The 21,942-nt window shown below is 38.4% G+C and overlaps 1 protein-coding gene across 5 annotated transcripts in view; it reads right to left on the bottom strand.

Annotated features, from left to right (window-relative positions):
* khdrbs3 (KH domain containing, RNA binding, signal transduction associated 3) overlaps positions 1-21,942 on the bottom strand; it is a 144,288-nt gene that overhangs the window by 59,949 nt on the left and 62,397 nt on the right. For all 5 annotated transcript variants that reach the window (XR_013822024.1, XR_013822025.1, XM_079879056.1 and 2 more), the window contains exon 2: positions 1,348-1,466. Coding sequence is in view for 3 of the 5 variants with exons in the window: in XM_079879056.1 (XP_079735182.1) it covers positions 1,348-1,466 (119 nt within the window). In the remaining 2 variants the exon portion in view is untranslated. The remainder of the gene's footprint in view (positions 1-1,347; positions 1,467-21,942) is intronic.

Raw genomic sequence — 21,942 nt, 5'->3', positions numbered from 1 at the left:
TGTTCTGTTGAACTTTCTATTCATCAGAAAAAAAATACAAAAACAATCTATTTCCCTATTTCTATTCACACAAAAATAATGTATACATAAATATTAAGTAGCACAACTGTTTTCAACATTGATAATAATCAGAAATGTTTCTTGCGCATCAAATCAGCGTATTAGAATGATTTCTGAAGGATCATGTGACACTGAAGACTGGAGTAATGATGCTGAAAATTCAGCTTTGCGTCACAGGAATAAATTACATTTTAAAATATATTAACATTACAACCAGTTATTTTAAATTGTAATATTTTTTCACAATATTACTGTTTTTACGGTATTTTTGATCACATAAATGCAGCCTTGGTGAGCAGAAGAGACTTCTTTCAAAATTCTTACCGACCACAAACTTTTGACCTTTAGTGTAAGTGACCAGTTGAGTGTAACCTCTTATATGATACGACACAATTTAAAAAAAAAACTTTTTGTTTACAGACCATAACCCTCTTGTGTTTTTATCTCGAATGTATAACCAAAATCAGCGCTTGATGCGCTGGGCTTTAGCACTCCAAAACTACAATTTGGAGATCAAACACAAAAATGGTGTTGATAATATTTTGGCTGACTTCATTAATTTATTTTATTTTATTTTTTATTTTTCACAAACAGGTTTATTCTTAAGGGTGGGAGTGTTATGTCCCTCCCTGTGGTTGTGTGTGGCTGTCTCTCTCTCTCTCTCTCTGCTTTGTACGCTCACTTTTTTTCTGTAACCGTCGTAACCCTGTTGCTTTTAGTTGCCATCTCGTTTTGAATATTGTTTTGATACTCCTCCCTTTACGTTTTCTCTCTGCCTTTTGATGGCGTTGTTCGACCAAGAGTAAAGTGGACAGGTTAAATGTCACGTGACTTACATAAGACAACACCTAGGTAACTCGATGTATAGATACCCCAGGTAAGAAAGTGAATGCCACCCTCTGTATGTTTTGTATTTGTTAGTTAGAGTAATTAAGTTAGGGCGTTTGACTTTGGTTTAATTACAAGTTAGAATGAGTTTTGTTTTGTTCTTTTCATTTCTTTGGCTTCACTAATTGCGTCCCCTTTTTCTCTTGGGTTATTTATTTATCTGATATCTTTTTGATCTGTAAATATTTAGCTTATTTTTCCTTGCTTATATTCACCATTATTATTATTACTATTATCCATCTTTTTGTATAATTATTTCACTTATGTATAATAAATTATCTTTCTTTCGCATTACTTCGTTACGTGTTGTCTCTTACCACCCCAGTCACACCAAATTTTATCATGACCTCAATGTTACCTCTTCTGACCTTAGATCATAAGAGTTCGTAACATACTCACTTTGGGAAACTGTTTTACAGGGATCAAAATCTTCTGTCCCAGTTTCATGTTCTTGTTGATGACCACATCGATGAACTTCTCATCCTCTTTGTCTTCATCTTTCTGAATCTTTTCAATTTCTGTTGAGAGAGAAAGACAGGGAGAGTTAGTCAAATCGTTATCTAGGTAAAATGAATATTTATCAGAGGGAATCTCAGGTTCAGATAAGCCCAGAAAACAGTCCTGCCATTTGCCCGATGTCATTTGTACCAAGCGTATTTTGACTGATCAGTGGACTGTGAAATAGCTTCCATTGGCCATGCTGTAATTCGATTGGATGTGCTTATAATCATATCTGATAGCCGTTTCTCTGTGATTGGAGGATATTTCTGTCTTTGTGGCAAGTGACGTCTGATTAGACATTAAAGTGTGTAAATGAGCTCTTCGAGGACACACAGAAGTCTTTGTTGTTGTGGGACACAGTGGGGTGCTGAGATATTAGTCACATTAATGAGTTATTGTATGTGTGGGTCGTAGTATCACTGTGGGTTCTCATAATATGTTGCATTTAGACAGATTTGGCTCATTGAGGTACTTAGCAAAAAACAATATGGAAAATGTTGACGGCGACAAGCAGATAGGAAAATCAAAACGTCCATCAAACATAAAACATCAAACTTTAAATTAAAGTGCACATGATCTGGACAGTACAATGATTAAATTGCTCAATCAACTGCAAGATTTATCTTGTGCAAACAAACAATTTTGCTCATCCTATTTTTAACCATGATTTTACATTGAATTTGACAGTACAGTTTTAATGTCTAAGTGAAAATACTCTACGGCTGACCTGATTTATGGATCAGAACATATTGATTTCAGATAGAATTGTGTGTTCACAAATATTTATCAAAAAAGTAAAGGGCTGTAAAAAAATATTTAAGCAAACCTCAAGAAGGTCCTCTCAAGTTGGCACAATACAACTTAATTCTCATCCCACTGCAATATACAAGTTTTTCTATATCAAAAGCTTGGCTTGTGAATATTAATAAGTGTCTGTAACAATTACTAATTAATAATGAGATAAGTCATCAAAAGAATGCAACAGTACCCATCCACTGTTTCATCGGCCTTGGATCTGGAAGTTTTTTTTCATTTTCCCCATAGGCAAAGTCTTCATTTAAGATTTATAAGCCATGAACCAAACCAACCGGTGAATTGTTATGTTACAAACTTTGATTTGAAGCAAAAAAGTATTTGAAAACTGTACAAAAAGGTACAAGACTGTGTACTTAATTTAAGAATAAGGGAAAGAACCATGAAGCATTGTGAATTGCATAATCAAATTAAACAGTGGAGAATTTCAAAACTATTGATTTAATGAAAATGTAGTCTAAACCAAAAAGTAATACCCGTAGGCATGACGTAGAAGACTTGTGGTTGTTCTTTTTTGAGGCTTAGGCCATATTTACTAAACAGGGCAAATTGGCGTGCGAGCGCAATTCCAAAAAAACTTGGATGGGAGAGGAAAGTTCTGCACGTGATCTACTGACGACACACAAATAAAAGAACACAGACGCAGCCGGATCATATCCATAATGCAGTTATGTATAAATGCATAATGCATAAACCAACGCAATCTACCAAGAGCAGCGCAAATTAGCGTCTGGTTTAACATGCTTTTTTGGGTGGTAAATAATGCCGCAAATACCAGTAAATTGCCAAGCGCAAACCATAGTAAATCACTTTGCATGATTCATTTAAATACTCCCCTCCCATAAATTTAGCATAAATGCATATGCAATAAGGTCAGCTTAAAAAATGTCTGTCCACACCTTTTCAGCGCTAATTTTTCACTGTTTGTCTTTAGTAAATCCTGACAGTATTTTTTTTTAACACCGAATGAGGGTTTGCACTGGCGCAAGCTGTTAGTAAATCTGGCCCTTAGTTTGTACAGTATAGTAGTTTTAAGACAAGTCTCACAGGAGGCACACCAAATTACATGGTGCCACACGTTGGGCGCCATGTTACCGGGTGAGTATTTTATGGTTTAGGCTAGATTTGACTATTCCTAACCCTACCTGAATCATTTTTTGGTTTAGATAAAAGGGTATAAAATAAAAAAGGCACACCAAGTAACAATATAGGGAGTCTATTATGTCACTAATGACTCACTGAATTGAGTCAAAATCAGTTCCAGTTACGGTTCCTAACTTCCTAAACTTATCCAGTAAACCCTAACCATTAACTCTTAATGATGTTTAGAGCACTTTAAAACCGTTTAAATTATGAAAAGCACTTTTAATGTTCTTTTCTACAATCTGTCATCTTGTGACGGTTATTGCGCTTTAATATTCAACACTCTTTTCCATTATTTGTGCTTTGGTGTGGATAGTTTATGCAAAATTAAGACATCCTCCAATCCCTCGACTAATCTGCCATTTCTATCATTTCTATTCAAACTATTACGGAGAGTCATCAAAAATAAAGCCGCCAACTATTCATTTTAGACCATGAATCTGAGGCCCATTTGTGGCCATTATTACAAACTAAACTTTACAGAGATAATATACTTTAGAAAGTCATGACATTACAATTACTTAAAATTTAAATGACATGACATGACATCTTAAATCAGATAAGACTTAATAAGATCACCCAATATGACATGAACCATTTTGTTTTGCTTTAAATATGCATGAATGATATTAATCTATATCTTTTCAAGATTACTCTTTTCATATTTATGAGTAAACTTTCATAAATATTAATCAGTGAATATTCATGCTAGCATTGCATTGCATTATCCTTTACAATTTGGTTTCTAGGAGACTTTGATGTCAATCAAACAACTGCAAAGCTAACAGTTAGCTGCTAAATTTGAACATTTTCTCTTTAAGTTAGGACAGAACAACTACTTGATGCTGGAAATTTGACGTCGCCTAGTTAGAGTATGTTGTCATGTCTCATCTGGATCTGTGCTTCATACTTTTTCATAAAACATCAAATTAGTGTATATGTACTGTATAGCTACGCCCAGAGCTGGTAAAAGAACAAATGCTGCCTTCTTCACTCGGCTTCCCAGGTCCACAGAGACAGAGGATTCAGTGAGCTGTGGTTCATCTCATTGTTTCATGTCATTATTCCTGTAGTCGAGGGGCACAAAACACACCCGAGAGAATACTTGAAAAATATAAATTTCCCTCCTTAAATAACCAGCAGCCTTTACAGCAGAATCATCTCCATTCAGAAGATTGTGACCTACCAACAAATCTAAGCTCTGGAACAATAACATGGGATCATAGATCATAACATGCACTTTATATTAGTATATTGGAAAATTATTGAACTCATACATATATATAAATAAAAAACTTTAGTGCATTTTGCACCTGTTTAAACTAGATTGCGGGTGGTTGGTGAATAAGATTCTGGGGTTTGCGCTGAAATACGAAGTTATGAAGTGGCGCAGCTGTTTATTGTTTTGAGAAGATGGGGTCTCACCTTTTGTCTTTAGCATGTCAGGATAATCTAATTTCCGTCCAAAGCTTCCAGTCATTTGAAATGCGTGTAGGGCAGTTTCATAGTATCAGAGCTCAGGTGGGGCAAAATGAATAGTACAAAGAAAAGACATTTGGGCATTTCAATTTAAAATTCATAAGATGGTATGTTTTGTGGGATTATGGCGGACTCCCTCTTAAGACTCCAACAGAGTAGAGCCACAAAACGCTCCATTAACTCCTTGAATTACACTTCCTGCTAACAAAAAGGGGCAGACAGAGGAGATTGGCAAAAACATCTCAAAGAGAAGCTCTTGGAGATTTGAAAATGCTCAGGAATCCATGATTCTAGATAAATTAAGAATTGATTTTTCATATACAAATGAATATAATGAAGACAATAAATGATTATACTCTCGCATGTGTTACATGTAAATGACAAAAATGTAATTACAAAAAAAAAAAGGTCTGTGCACAGGTCCAAAAACAACCTCACTGGTTACTGAGAAAAAAAGCTTGAAGAAACAATAACAAAAAAACAACAACATATGCGTTTCACAAAAAACAACAAAAGCATTTTCAGAGGTTTGGAATACAAAGCTATACTTCTCATGACGAAAGATGTGTCAAACATCCAAAATAATACTTGTCATACTTGACAGAACAGCTGACAAATGTTGAACATTACACACTCAAGTACAAACATTTCTCCACCCTTCTCTTTTCTCTGTGTTTTCTTTTCCATTCATTTACGGTTTTTATAGTCTTGCCCTGTAGAAAACCAAACAGAGTACGATCACAACCAAATGTGAACCTTTGTGATGGCAAACAATGTCAAAGTGCATTGAATTTGGTGTCAAAGTGCGGCATTCAGCTGCTGAATTCAGCCCGTGTTGCATTAAAGCTTACAAACAATGTCTTGTGCTTCTTGAAATAGACACCAACCACAGAGTGCTTTCGAATTTAACCAGGCGGAACAAAAAGGCATGCTTCTTTAAGAGTTATAAGTCATCAGGTGCTTCAACCTACTCAGGAAAGGACTATTCTGGTTTCTAAATAGAGATGTGGGCTCAAATCCCATTTCTAACAATTGGCACAGAGTGGTGGTTACAGAGCCAGAGCTTGGCTTGTAACAAAAACACTTTAGGTTTAAACCCTGCAAGGGGCAAGCTTTAGACTCATATCATTATATTAATTCATTTAGCAGATGTTTTTATTCAAAGAGACTTACAAATGAGAATAATGTCTAAATATTCTAAAATCTAATTCAAAACAAAAAATCACTATATATTTATATGATAAATGTAAGTAAAAAAGACTTTAAAAGTTTTTTTTTCTTGTAAAATGGTGACAAACAAGTAATTTTGACACCAACAGCACCATATACAAGATTAGTCAGTCATACAGAGAAAGACGAAGTCATAAAGTTGCTTATATTTTCATTTTGGTGGCAAGAATATTGCACATGGTGCCACCACATGGAGTTCTCAAAGAAAAACAAAAAACTATAGGCATCCAAGATAAACGGTTCATTTTCCCAAAGGCGAAAATTGGTAGAGTTCAAATGAACATTTATTGCCATGTAGTAGAGCTGGGCGATTTTTTCCCCTAAAAAACTCGATTTACGATTCGATTCGATTTTTTTCCCCCCCATTTAAAACAGAATAACTGCGAACTGTAAATATATTTTACAAATATATATTTATTGTATTTAATTAAAGTGCATCAACATAAACAAAATTTTGTTTGTCTGTTACGATAGTCACTGTCAGATTACACGATTTTGACTCCTAAAAATCTTGTCATGTCGTGGACAAGAAACATGTCAGACTACACGTTGTTTTACGACCAGTCATCGCGAGCCGTCTCACACACTCATTCACTCGCACATATAGGCTACACAAGCTCACTCACATAGCCTCCACACACACACACACACACTCACTCACTCACTCGCACACACACACACACTCACTCGCACATACACACTCACTCACTCTCTCTCTCTCTCTCTCACACACACACACACACACACACACGACACACACACACTCACTCTCGCGCACACACACACAGTCACACTCACTCGCGAACACACACTCTCACTCACTCGCGCGCCGTCGTCGTGGAGGACCGTTAAAAAATTAAACATGCTAGTCTTTTTGTCGTGATGTCGTGAAGCATCGAGGGCTGCGCCGCAGGGAGCGTTCTACGGAAACCCTTTTGGCGAATGCAAAATGTATGTATTGTACGCTATATAGAAGAGGGGGAGAAAAAAATCTAAAAAATCGATTTTTTGAAAATATGAATCGATTTGACCTACCAACTCGATTTTTAAATCAAATCGATTTTTTTCCCAGCCCTACCATGTAGCCATGTATTATGTTGCAATTATTAACTCTTTCCCCGCCAGCATTTTTTTTAAGTTGCCAGCCACCACCAGCATTTTTGATAATAAAAAAAAAAAAAAAAAAAAAAATTCATTACCCCCAGCATATTTTGTTGTATGAGTAACATGCAATATATCAAAATAAAGAACAGCTTCATGCATTATTTTGTATCAGCACTTGAATGTGGGTAAGTTTCATAAAAATAAAAAAAAACATTTTGAGCAACAAGTTGAGTAAATCGCATTTTTGTCAAAGACTACATCCAGATCGCATTCAGAACGATGATCAAAACATAGATGGAGTGGATCGAGTCCATCAACACCGCAAAACCTTGCAGAGTCCTATACCTCGTCCTGGTTCGACATTTCATTCAGTAACATTAAGCAGTTTCAATTTATATGCTGTTAAATGTTGATGTTTGAGTTATTTTACATATGCTTATGCCTACATATGCTATCACTTGTTTCTGCTTCTTCTTCACATGTCTTTTGATCAGAAGATTCAGTAGATGCCTAATAACGCACCACCACCCCCCACCCACCCCACTGTATAACAGTGAAAACACGGAAAGCCATAAATTTCCATCAATGAAAGGGAAGTACCTTGATGTACCTCTAAATCAAAGAGACAAAGCTTCCATGTTGATATTTATCGGCTGAAAGAAGCATTTTTGGTGTAGTTATTGATTTCCATATATTTCTGAAGTCTCCAGTTCCTCTGTTTTTACGGTTGCATGCAGTCAAATTCTCAGTCGGGCCCATGGAGCGCCTGCGTAACAGAATAGTAGCTGAAAATGAAAAATAAGATACATGTTGTGAAACACTTTAGTGCGCTTTTTCAAGAGTGGGCTGCCATGACAGATCACAGATCAATACCAGCGGCTGCCCGCTGTCATCGCCCCGTGTCACCCTGCCCACATCTCATTCCTGCAACCCTCCCTCTGGACTCAGACCCGCTCAATGCTGAGAGAGAAAGAAAAATGGCAATAGATTTCCATGACAACCAACACATTTCTTTTTTTCCCCCACGGGAAAAGCATGTTGAGATGTGATGTGTTAAAGCTGCAGACTGGAGTGACAGAGAGTGTGCCCTCCAAGGCTCACACACACGCTTTCTCAGTGTGGTATTCCTGTGCCACTATTTCAGCGGGGCCTGACAAACATGAATATCTATCTGTCTGCATTTTTAACTAACTCGCAGCAATCTTCAGGGCGTTTTTTTTGTGTCATAATCTCTGGTGTCTCTCTCACACCGCACCGCATTCCCACAATGCGCTCGGATTGTAAAGCTAATGAACATGAGGCAGAGGGAAAATATATTTCTTCATTATGAAACAATTCTGTCTACAGGCAAAGCCGTAATGAAAAGCAGATAAGTCACAGGGAGAAGGTGACGGCGGCGCGGCGGGAGGTCTCACTCACCAGCGCGTATGCTGATCTACTTTCCATGAATTTTGATATTTCTGCAGCTGCTTTCTAATAAATCATGAATCATTTTGCACAAAAACAATCCATCCTAAATAATAAGACAATGGATGGATGGCACAACCAGATCCTTTTATTACAGCAATACTGCATTAAATGTACATATAGCAACGTGGTTATTTTTGCTAAAAATTCAATCCAAGAAATAGCTTTTACATTAAACATACAGTACATGTGCTAATGCATATTTTTGGGGGGTAACAATGAACTAAATATGATGGTAAATGAGTACTTACTATCATTTTACACAAACAAAACCCAAATGATTATAAGCAATTACACAACTTGAGAAAAATTAGAATAGTTAAGATTTTGTTAAAGTTTTTAAAAGAAGTCTCACCAGTGCTTGATTTATTTGATTAAAAAAATCCACAAAAAAAAAACAGCACTGTTGGGGAATATTATTATAATTTAAAATAACTGTTTCTATTTCAAATATATTTAAAAATGTAATTTATTCCTGTGATGCAAAGCTGAATTTTCAGCATTTTCAGTCTTCAGTGTCACATGATCGGAAATGTTTTAATATGCTCCAAAAAAACTAAAGAAACTGGTTTTGGGGTCAAGGTTCGATACGAGTTTGGTACATTTACATTTACAAAGTTCAATATTACGCTTTTTTCAAGAAATCCCGGAAAGATGAGCGAGAAGGAGAAAAAGAGCCTACTTCACCTTCACCTTCACAGCGGGTGAAGCGGCACCTGAGGCTTCCCATTTCCAGGACACGCACATTTCATCACAGGACTGTAGAGAGACTTCCACGACAACAAATCGGCACAATGCCAAATTATTTTGTCTCATTATAACTGCAGAAACAACTTTGTTCGTCATTTATGGTCTTACAAATAAGAGTAAGATATCATTCGAAACTGTAAAGTGTCTATTTTATTTGTGTAAACTTACAATAAAAAAAAATCATTGTGCTTTTTTTAAGTAAAGAAAATAAACAGGGTGCCGCTTTCTGCCATCCCGGTTTCCTTTCCGTGAAGTTTGTGGAGCATGTCACAAAAATTAATCGAAACTCAGCGTATAGGCTACTGCCAAGCTTGTGGATCGCCTGTGACTGACTGTATTCGTCGTCTGACTATGCACCGAACCGTGACGTCTGTGCCGTTACACCCCTAATAAACATACAACAGATCCATGTGATAGCATGCATTTGTGTTCCCATCATCTCTGTATTAAACAGACAAACTTGATCACAAAGCTATCATCAGAAGCTATTTAGTTGATAAACAGTACAGTAGATCATCTCACTCTTGTTAAAGGCATTGAAAGAAACTTCAATAATTCTGGTTAGTGAAAGTTCTTCAGGAAAGTCTCATTTTCATAAGAATCCTTCTTCAGCGTGCTGTGCAACCACATTAAAATTCCCAGCTTGTGCGGACCACTGGGATGTCATTAAGTGGGGTCAGGCTGCCCTTTTATACTAACCACTTAATGGGTTGGTACAGTAGTGTACTCTACATGATAAATGAACTCAACTGTAGAAATTACTAAGGAATGTTTAGGGAAATCCTGGAGCCGTGAAAACAGTTCAAGAACAGCTGTTCTGTATGTAGACGCTTCTAGAATTATTCAGCATTAGCATCTTAATGATAAAAAGTTCTACAATTATTCATCATTAAAATGAAGTAGGGATGTCGAAAAATTATTATTATTTAATTAACTGCCTTATATGCCCATTAATTAATTACATCATTAGTGTACCAGACAAGAAAATCACTGAGTAGACTTTACGTTCACTATATATATGCTCATCACTGACTGACCGACATTCCATAGCCATTTATTTAGACTGTCGATCTGTCTGATGTAGAAACAGGAGGTGGCCTTGTGTTTTCGAAAAACCACATGCAATAATATTCATATAATCAATACTAGTAATATTAATAAATCAATATGTAAATAATATTTGGTAACACTTTATTTTAAAGTCCCCCTATAGTCAATAAATGTATTCCTTAAAACTCATCTTTGATCACCGAATCCTTGATCCAATGATCCTTGTGGCAGAGTATGGGTAGGTTGGTACACTTTCCATGTCAGGTGGTAAAACTACACTATATATACACATACAACTATTTGGTTGTACCGCCTGACATAAAAAGAGTTTAAAAAAAATGTGTCTAAACACATTGTTCACGACTAAAAATATACATTACATCAGTTTTGAAAAGATTTTACACAAAAAACATTTTTTGAAGCTTTATTTGTCAATGACCCAATTTTTAGTGCAATTTACTAAAATCATACACCAGTGTATTAATTAATTACAATTTAATAATCAATACCTCCTAATCCTAATCATTGTGATGTCAAAAGGTTGAGAGTATGCCATATTAACCAAAAGAACCAAGAGAAAATGTAGTTGAAAAAGCCAACTGACCTGTTTATCCAATGAAAACCTTCTCATTTGACATCGTGATTGACCTAGGTGAACTCTTAATGGTGTATGTCTCTGTCAACAAATACATATTTTCTTAATAGTCCATATAATGGTAGCATTGACGTAACTGTAACAAATACATTTCATACCAGTTATTTAGATCTAATTTCTCTTCAAGCCATCCTGTCCTTCTCTCCATGAACGATTAGAGTGCTACATATTTGCTTTGACCTTGTGCAACTTGCATTTCTAGTCTGATCTTCAGCCTTGGCAAGATTAAGCCCCACGTCTTTAGCGTCTGACAGACGTCCCATTCAGAGCCCGAAAAAAGAGGCCAAGGGAGAAGTCTGAGACGCGCAGGCCATAATCTCGCCTTCCCACCGCTTCCCGGATCAGCACAGCTCATCAGGACAGAACTGAGAGAAAAACTCAGTCGGCCAAAAGCTTGTCTGTTCTTTGAAGGTTATTTACGCCACAGAAGAATCTGCGAACAATTCCACCCGTGACTCTTAAGAGATGACAGGAATCGGACGTGTTAATAAGATGGAATGTGAGACAAAGTCCTCTGTAGGAATATGAGAAATGCTAATTATTTGTAACACAAACATTAACACGCCATTCGCTCATGAATATTATAATGCCGTAGGCATTCAGTTGCAAAAAAATGATCCGGCATTATAATAGATTTTCAGGAGGGAAACATTCGCTTCTTTATGCTGTGGGGAAAAAAAAGCTCTTATTATTTGATGGTTTCTGGTTTATCATTAAGGGCTTAAGTTCTTTCAAAGGCTGCTGAAATTTATAATATGCATCTCAACAAAACAACAGGGGACCCCAACTTTTATGGCTAATAATATTCTTTTATCCCTTCTTTGAAGTGATTCATGAAATGTTAATCAAAAAGAATGTGCGAATACTGTAAATTTAATCACAGTAATTGCATTCGGTGTAATACAGAAACACACTGCAAAAAAATATTTCTTATTTTTCAGTAAATATATATATACATATATATATATATATATATATATATATATAGCCCTAAAAAATACCCTAAACCCACCTTAAACTAAAACATGATACTTTTATTTAACAGACTTAGAATTTTCAGAGAATATATGTTGAATTAATTTTATTTGTCATACCCCATTGGAATTTTTTAAATCTTGTTTTAAATCTCACTACATTTTGTAAAAATGTATGTTTAATGAAGTAGAACAATATGAGTTTAATGAACAATTGGCCATACAATTAAAAATAGCCATACTATCATGCACATTTTTGCTCATAAAGTAAATGCATCTTCTTTTAAGTAGCTTATACTTAAGGACACTGTACTGGACAAAACAGAAGAAAAAAAAATTGATTAAAGGATTAGTTCACCATAAAATGGAAAATAAAGTCATAATTTACGCACACTGGTGTTGTTCTAATCCCGTATGCCCTTCTTACTTTTTCAGACCACAAAAGGAGAATAAAAAAATATGTCTTGCTCAAGCTCATCCATATAATGACGAGCATCAAGATTTAAAAAAAAAGACGTAAAAGTATCACAGAATGGTCCGATGCGACACATCGGTGTGCCTTATATTCCAAGTGTTCTGGGGGTATACGATAGGGTTTGGTAAAAAAAAAAAACCGAAATTGAATGTATTATTTAACGAAAATTCTGAACTTGGCCGTTGGTCTTCTGTGCACGGCTGCTGCGATGTACGCGTTCGTGAGACTCAATTAGCACTCCACAACGCCCAGAAAAAGCACACAAGATGAGAGAAATCAAGACTGAGAAAAATGCGACATGATACACAATCATGTTTTTGTTTTTCTCTGAGGTGAATACATCCGTTGTGTTCTACACAGCAAAAAATTATCGCGTTCACATCTGCCAACTGTTATTCTAACTGACATAAGACAACTGGAGTGCCGGTCTGGAGATAGTCCTCACTGCAGAACACGAAATCCAGATCCAACTCCTCCCACCTTACATATACCTAAACCAACCCATCTCCACCCCCTGATCCCTAAACCCACCCCTAAACCTACCAATCTCCACCCCTTAGATCTGGATCTGGATCCGCCACCTGGATCTCGTGTATACTGCAGTGAGGTGCTACTGCATTTTAGGGTGAACTATCCCTTTTTTTAAAAATCTTTTTTTGTACATTAGGAAATTAAATAGCATGACATTTCTTTAAAAATCACATAAAAACAACGATCAGAGCTGAAAGAATGACATTGGTTTGCATTACATTAACTATCATGAAAATCATATCGTAATACAAAAAAAACCTTAATGTTCCTAGGCTGCAATAAAAGCTGCACATCAAGCTTTACAGACAATTAGACATGTTACTGTGCTTTTTAATCAGCAGTCTATTAAAAATATCTTCAAAGAATTATTTGCATATTTAAAATCACAAGTGTGTGTGTGTGTGTGTGTGTATGCACATGAGACGTTATATAAGCAAAAGAGAATTCCCTATGTATTATTAAAGTCTTTTCTCTGTCAAATATTCCCTTTTCTGCAAGAAAACATAACATAAGCAAAGACAGACACACAATCCCACAGGCGTACACTATATGCACACTTTAGTCCTTCATTACTGACCTGGGCTTTATGTATATATGTGTGTTTAAATGTTAAACTGGGGTTTAACATCTATCCTGGTTACTTCTCATTTCCATTTGACCTGCTCCATCTATGTGTGCGTGCTTGTTAAAAATGCAGGTGGAGAGACAGACGGAGAGATCGAGAGAGAGAGAGAGAGAGAGAGAGAGAGAGAGAGAGAGAGCGAAAGACAGATCCAGATGAGATAGGGCATCTGTTCTGCTCTCCACCAGACGTCGGCCTCTTCTGTCTGTCATATCATATTTCATAACTCTTATCTTTTGGGGGGCTTGCAAAAAAACAGACATTTTGCATCAGCATCTCTTTTTCTAATTATCTTTAGAGGTGGATTGTGTATAGATATGAGCAAACAAATGGCCCAATCAAATTGAAGGACTGTTGTATAATGTAGCTTGAATGTCATTGTCAATTTCGAATGATCGTCAATGAGGGAAAAAATGCTTTTTTCCTCCCCATTATGATACCGTTATTGTATATGCCAACAAGATCTAACCAGTCAAACCTTGACCCTCTGTCACCTACCAACGTCAGCCTTTCAGCAAATCAGTTAGGGCAAACCTCACATTACGTAATTAATATTCATGACCTACAGCGCGCCTGGCACAGTTTGAGTTGACAGAAAGTAAACATCCTGAAGAGAGACGAGAAAAACAGTGAAAAGAGAAGTCATCTTAGACATAGTTTGTGCCTTTTATATTCATATAGTTGTCAACAATTTTTCAGGCCCAATTATTAAACATTTATGGTCGCCGTTTCTGAAAGTTGCGTTTGTAAGCTTACAAAAGGTCTGTCATATGAGATTGTCAGTGGCAATTAGGCATTGAAAACCATGTCATGGTTTGACATGGTTGATGAGACTTATAATGCATCTACCTGCTTTTCGAATCATTCCTATGCACCTCAAAATATTTATCTGGTTTTGGAGCGCACAAAATTTCCAACATCGTTTCATGCTAATCAAAGTGTTGCAAACTCGTGGAAGTCATTACATGAATATAAAGTTTATCGCCTGAATATAAAGTGACCCCTAAAAGTATTTGGACGCAGAAAATCTTTTCTGAAAACTAACTTCATTTTAAACAGTATATGCACCACTGTTCAAAATTCAAGATTTTCTTATTTTAAGAAATGAATGCTTTTATTCAGTAAGGATGCACTAAATTGATCAAAAGTGATATATAAAAAAGTATATAATATATATATATATATATATTTCAAATAAATGCTGATAATAAAAAATAAAATAAAAATTAATGAAAAAAATTGATCATGGTTGCAAAAAAAACATTAAGCAGCACAACAGTTTTCAACGTTGATAAGAAATGTATCTTGAGCAGAAAATCAGCATATGAAAGAGCTTTTGCTCCGAGTAGTTATAGGAACTCACCAACAGGGCCGTTCCCCGAGAACGAAATGTTCCCATACGGCCATTTTCCTGGTTGCATACACACAGCCAGTTGGAAATCTGAAGTGAAGTGAGCCGGTCGACGGCGACACCATTTAAGCCCGGCATTCAACAACTTCAACAACTGGAGGATGGATGGAGGACGCCGTGATCGGAGCTGTGTTTTTGTTGTGTGTCGAGGGTTTTGTGATAACGGAAATGGAATGTAGATCTATAAGTTATGCGATTGAAAGATCAAAAAGGAGGGCTTAGAGACAAAATATCCTACGACTTGCAGTGCTACATGTCATCGAGGCTGAGAAACAATGCCGCAGAAAAAGGCAACAGGTAAATGCTCTCTATCGCTGTTTTCCATATTCATGGAGTAGTATATATGTAAACTTTGTGTTTACACGGCTTTTTAAAAATGGCGGGTGGTGGTCTTTTTAAAACCCTTTTAATCCGGTGAGGATCTGTGAAGGAGAAATGGAGGAGAATGAGACAGCAGAAAACTCTGGCTGAGCGGCAGCAGTCCAAATGTTCATAATCATCTGTTATGAATGAAATTTCATACTCTCCAGTTCATCAGGGCTGAGCTCTCCAGCCTGGAGCTCTGACTCACAATACAAGAAAAAGCGCAGAGAAGGAAATGTGAAGTTTGAACGGAAATCTGCAATATTTTCATGACCCAAACATCTGAAATATGCTGAGTAACAAAAATGTAATACCATTCATTATAAGAAAAAATTGCATGTTAACCCCAAAATGCTCACTTAATGCAGTTACTGTTAGAATAAATTAATTTGAAATGAATATGAAAACATTATCCTTCAAATGTAAGGAGATTTAGGAATATTTATTTATTAATTTATGTATTTTAAATACATTTTATTTTGTATTTAGTAAGTGGTGGCTAATACCAAATTATGTAACTTTTATTGCAACAACTATTGCATTTTGGCAGAAACACTGGTTATCATTGTAATTTCCCAGTGTTGTTACTGTTAATTGCGACTAAAATTAAGACTGTTAAAATTAATTAGTTTCCTAATTTGAAAGGCTGAAATAAATTTTTAATATTAGCTGAAAAAATGTAAGTTAAATGGCAACTAATGGAAACTAACTGAAATAATTTAAGTTGAAGTACTAAAATAACTTAAAGTTAAACTGAAATAAAAATTATATTTTTAAAAAAATACTAAAAATGATTAAAAAAAAACATACACAATTACTAAAATTGTGAAAAAAGAAAAACTGAAAATATTAAAATAACAGCTAATTAAAAATATTAATACATAAATATTAACACATGGGTTTGGAACAACCTGTTGTTGGGTTGTTGAGGGAGATTAAAAGACAACAGAGTTTTACTTTTTGGATAAACTATTCCTTTAAGTTGTTTTTCAGGGCTTTTACAAAATGGTTTGTGTGGGCCGAAGCTCGCAGTCAAGCGATGCTGCGTTCTCCAAACATCTGTCATCCTCTCGCCCTCTCTGTATTTCATGCTTTACTCCGAGCACTACAGCCGATCTTCCCCACATACTGTTCTGAGTGAAGACAGAAATCTGTCAACTAACGTGGCACAGTAAACACCCTGAGCAATAAAGACTAAAACATCTCTGTGCTTGTACAAGCTTCATCTTTTAGGCACTGGAATGAAAGTTAAAAGCGATGCTCCAAGATTGTGGTTTTAAAAACGGAGTTGAGCAGCCAGGCTAGCTCACTGTGTAGGCTTGAGTTTCTCAGGGACACTTTCCTGCTCCTGCCTCTCCATTATTTAGTGCTATGAGACTTTTGAGGGGAGAGAACCATGGAGAGAAAGAGAGAGGAGTTAAAACACGGGGACAGAGGTGCAGTACCCTTCCTAGGTACGTGTCAAGTGAGCAAGGTATCGTCATCCTGTCAGGGCACAGCTGCCATTCCAGACAGAGAGACAGACAGAAAGAGGCAGGCTTATCACTACAAATGCATATGCAATAAGGTCACAAGAATAACTGTCAACGCCTTTTCAGCACTCATTTTTCACTGCTTGTCTTCAGTAAATCCTAACGTTAGTTGTTGTTTTTTTTTAACCCCAAAAAGAGGGTTTGCACTGGCGCAAGCTCTGCGATATAATACTAAATAAAATATTATCAATTTGAATCGCTTTTGTTTTATAATTAATTAATATTGCAACATCGACAGTTATTGAACATAACTGAAACAACTGTCGACTACGACACTTTGGGGAACGCAACCCAGCGCAGCGTCTCTGAAGCATGAATGAAACCAAGCCAATCGTGATTGGTGTTGCGTCATGACGTAACGTGTGACGACATACACGGAAGCTACAAAGGGACGCTGGAACACAACAAAATTCTGTTCTTCAGCAAGCTCTCTCTGTTGACGTGTCTGTCTTATTTGGTGTTGTCTGTCAAGCACAATATATATATATATATATATATATATATATATATATATATATATATATATATATATATATATATGATGGCGAGTTAGAATTACAAGCGGTGTGTGCATCCCTGCCCTCTTTACATCACAGGTGGGGACACACACCAATTGTGTGTACACTGTTTGGGAGCACAGCACGCGCAGGCAGCTCTCGAGGGGGCTGCTTACCTGGATTGTGAAGCTTTAACAATCCGAGTGCTGCGGTCTTGTCAGGCCATTTTTGATGAGGATGGCCAGACTCGCGAACCCCGTGGTGCGGGTCCCACGTCCGTTGTGGCGGCGCGGAGGCGTTCATCATGGGCCTCACAAATGGATCTGGCAAGGAATCTTGAGACTGCTGAGGCACTTTCTCAGGATTCCTCTGCCAGTTCCGAAGTTCTCCCGCCTCGTGTGGAAGCCCGCCCAGCGGCTTCCTCCCCACGAGCGGAGAACCCGATGCTCGAGCTGTCTGCTTCCAAGGAAGTGGATTAGCATCGAAGGCGGGGATTATGGAGATGACTCATCACTCCGTGTCCCCGCATATGACGAGCTGGTGGAGGTTGTTTCTTGCGCCGTGGACCAGTTAAACATCAGCTGGCCACGTGAAAGGCAGGAAGCGCAGACAAAAAGTAAGTTAGATGAGCGCTTCCTGCAGCGTAGAGAACAACTTCAGCGGTTTGCTGTTCTTTCCCGATTTACAAAACGAGTTGTGTAAATCGTGGAACAAGCCATATTTATCTCATATTTCCAACCCCCCAGTATTAGATTAAAGCAATATTGTGGGGGCGAGAGAGAACGGTTATGGGATGATGTCTCGGGTGGAAGAGCCATTGGCCAGTTATATTTCCCCTGATGCTGCGTCATCCTTAAAGACCCCGGTGCTGCCCACCAAACCCTGCCAAATCTTCTTTGGTGGGCAGGGCTTATATGGCTGCGGGTCGGGCTGGTGACAGTCTGCACACAATGGCAGTACTGCAGGCATACCAAGCCGACCTTCTAAAAGAAATCGATGAGGGCGAGGGACCAACTTCTGATGATATTGCAGAGTTAAGAAAGGCTGCATACTTGTCTTTCCGAGTCACCAAGGAAAAGGCCCGCGCTACCGGCCGTTCCATGGCGGCTATTGTGGTCTAAGAGAGATATTTATGGTTAAATCTATCGGGCATCAAGGAAGGAAAAAGACAGGGCTTTCCTCCTTGATGCCTCGATTTCGCCTTCTGGCCTTTTTGGCAATGCCGCAAATACCGTCGTCAACAGGTTTCAGGAGGTGAAAAAACAGTCTGCAGCCTTTAAACGATATCTCCCTCGCCGCTCAAAATCAAAGAAGTATGTCCCCAGTGGGCAGCCGCAGCCATCCACCAGCTCCTCCGCCAACAGACAGGCGCAAAAAGAGAGCTCAAAGAGCCTGGGGGAATAGACAGCAGGCGGAAAAGGCTTCGGGAAAGAGATCCTAACAAACGTAGGATCTCTTCGGGCTGCCCCACCAGTGGCGGAGCGATCGAGGTCGCTTCCTCCGTGGAGCACGCAGGAAATCGATGTCGGCTTCCCGCCATCAAGTGCGCTTCGGGACGCATCGGTTTCCAATGTATGCACGCTGCACTGTCTGCCCCACAGGCTTGCGGCCAGGAGGCTTTCATGTTTGCACACCGAGAATCAACTGTGGGTCTGGCCCCTGAGGGGGTACAGTGCCGAGAGGCCGGCCTGTCAGCAGGAGTAGTCGGGACCATACTTAGCTCTAGAGCTCCCTCCACGAGGAAATTGTATGGCCTAAAATGAAATGTTTTCACCGTTTGGTGCAGAGAGCGTGAGGTGGACCCAGTTAACTACCCAGTGACTTCAGTGCTGGAGTTCCTCCAAGATCGCTTCTCAGCTGGTCTTTCCCCGTCCACACTCAAGGTGTACGTGGCTGCCATTGCGGCTTTCCACGCTCCTCTGGGTGATGGACCCCTGGGGAGACATCAGCTGGTCGTACGTTTCCTCCGTGGGGCTTGGAGGATGAGACCTGCGGCTTGTAACAGAGTTCCCACATGGGATCTGGCAGGGCTGGGTTCTCGAAGGGCTGGTCGAGGCCCCCTTCGAACATCTGGAGTCGGCTGAGGCCAAGAACCTTTCCTTCAAGGTAGCCTTCTTATTAGCCATTACTTCTCTGAGGAGGGTAGGAGATCTTCAGGCGCTCTCTATATCTCATGGGTGCCTGGAGTTTGCTCCAGGCGACATTAGGGCTATCTTACATCCCATCCCAGGCCGGTCTGTGTGACTAAAGTACCATTTAATGTGACACGGCCTACGGTTCTGCAGGCTTTTCATCTACCACTTCATGTGACGGTGGATGAGGAAAGGCTTAATTTGCTCTGCCCTGTCAGAGCTCTAAAAATTTATCTTCAGAAGTCTTCTTCATGACGGAAGTCAGACTAGTTGCTGGTGTGTTTCGGATCGCCCAAGAAGGGGCTTCCCGTGTCCAAACAAACCATCAGCAATTGGATTGTTCAGGCTATATCTATGGCATATCAGGTGCGCAGTTTGCCCTTACCTTTGGCCGTGAGGGCTAATTCTACCAGAGGCATGGCATCCTCTAGAGCCCTCCTTTCAGGGGCCCCTATCCAAGAAGTGTGTGATGCAGCTGGATGGGCCACCCCTCACACTTTTTTTAGGTTCTACACTCTGGACATCCCTTCTACGCCAGGCACTCTAGTGCTCTCGTCCTAAGTGTGCCTGTGCGCAGCTTCACACTGGGACAGGCAGGGCTCGTTGTGGCATAGTGGGTACTTGTTCCCCAAAGTGTCGTAGTCTACGCAGTTCGAGTTCCCTCGAAAGGGAACGTCTCGTGTTACGACTGTAACCCTTGTTCCCTGAGAAGGGAACGAGACACTGCGTCCCTTCGCCACGACTTCCCCTGCCTGGGAGCGACTTGCTTCATCACAGAAGCTGACGCTGTTGTGTGCCATCGTCCCTTTGTCGCTTCCGTGTATGCCGTCACACGTTACGTCATGACGCAACACCAAACACGATTGACTTAGTTTCATTCATGCTTCAGAGATGCTACGCTGGGGGCCCAAAGTGTCGTAGTCGACGCAGTGTCTCGTTCCCTTCTCAGGGAACAAGGGTTACAATCGTAACCAGAGACGTTTTATGTAGAGTTGCTTATAGCTAAATTTTCATTATTGATGAACTTTGCATCATTGATTCTATTGTGTTCCTGTTAATTACTGTAAAGCTGCTATAAAACAAGCTGTATTAGGCCTATATAAAGCGCTATATAAATAATTGACTTTATTGACTATATTTGACTACTGTATGTCGACAATTACCATGTGTCTATTTTTATTTCTCCTAAGAGATGACAAAGTTGATATTTCAATAGAAATATACAGTATCTGAGAAATCAATCTGAGAAATTCTCCTGAGTGATGAAAGTGAAGCCAATAAAAAAATTCCTCTGGGATCCTGAATCGCTGAGCCAGTGGCATCAGAGCTTCCAAAATCACCTTGTGTTTGGAGACAACATGAAGGATACGACAGCATTGTTATTCATTAAAAGCCTTTGCTGTTGACATGCTGTAATGGCCTGCCAGTTGTGGTGATTACAGGAGGCAATTTTAAGGTCTGGTGTAGGGTGAAGTGAGGCCTGTGTAAACTAAATCACACAAATACAAAGTCTTTTTATTCACTGTCTTTGTGCAAAGTGTTTATGCACAAAATGTTTGCTGAAATTCCTTTACCTTTATAAATGAAAGAATAATCTATGAGTAAAAGTAGCTTAGCTATAAAAAAAACTATTTTTCTTGCTCTTTTCCAATAAAGAGTTCACAACACAAAGCTTCCTCGCTCATTAACATTTAACTGCCTACTATATTTATATACCAAGACATAATATATATAAAACATTCTATTTGGACGTTTAATAGTTTTTGCTTTAAAAAAAAATCAGAAATCACACATGTAAACTTTAGATATTCAAATTTCTCCCCACATTTTCATATCAACAATAAATATTCAATACTCAACACACAAAACACAACAAAGGTGACACTCAACAAATCATAATAATAGAAAATATATATTTTGAACATTACAAAATAATCAAACAAAACAAACTGCTAAAAGGGTTCAGCAGCACAGATAAAACCAACAAGAATCAATAGTGCAGCAGATTAATGGCATATTTCAAGAGAATCGTTCAAATTGGTATAAAAACATGAAATTTGGCACAGATACTCTCTAAGAGTCACTTTTTGGGAAAAAGGCGTTGGCCACCCAAAAATTCAAAATGGCGGCCATTTTTTCAAGATGGGGCCGCCATTTCTGTCAAATGCTCATTATGTCAATTGTTCAAACAGTGATGTAGGCATAACATTTTGTGAAAATACTCTCTTCAGAATGTTTTTTTGGAAAACGGTGCTTGTCCCTCAA

This window comes from Squalius cephalus (genome assembly GCF_949319135.1).
Source record: "Squalius cephalus genome assembly, chromosome: 8".
NCBI classification, from domain to species: domain Eukaryota; kingdom Metazoa; phylum Chordata; class Actinopteri; order Cypriniformes; family Leuciscidae; genus Squalius; species Squalius cephalus.
The sequence above is the reverse complement of the archived record's forward strand: the minus strand, read 5'-3'. Positions and strand labels throughout refer to the sequence as shown.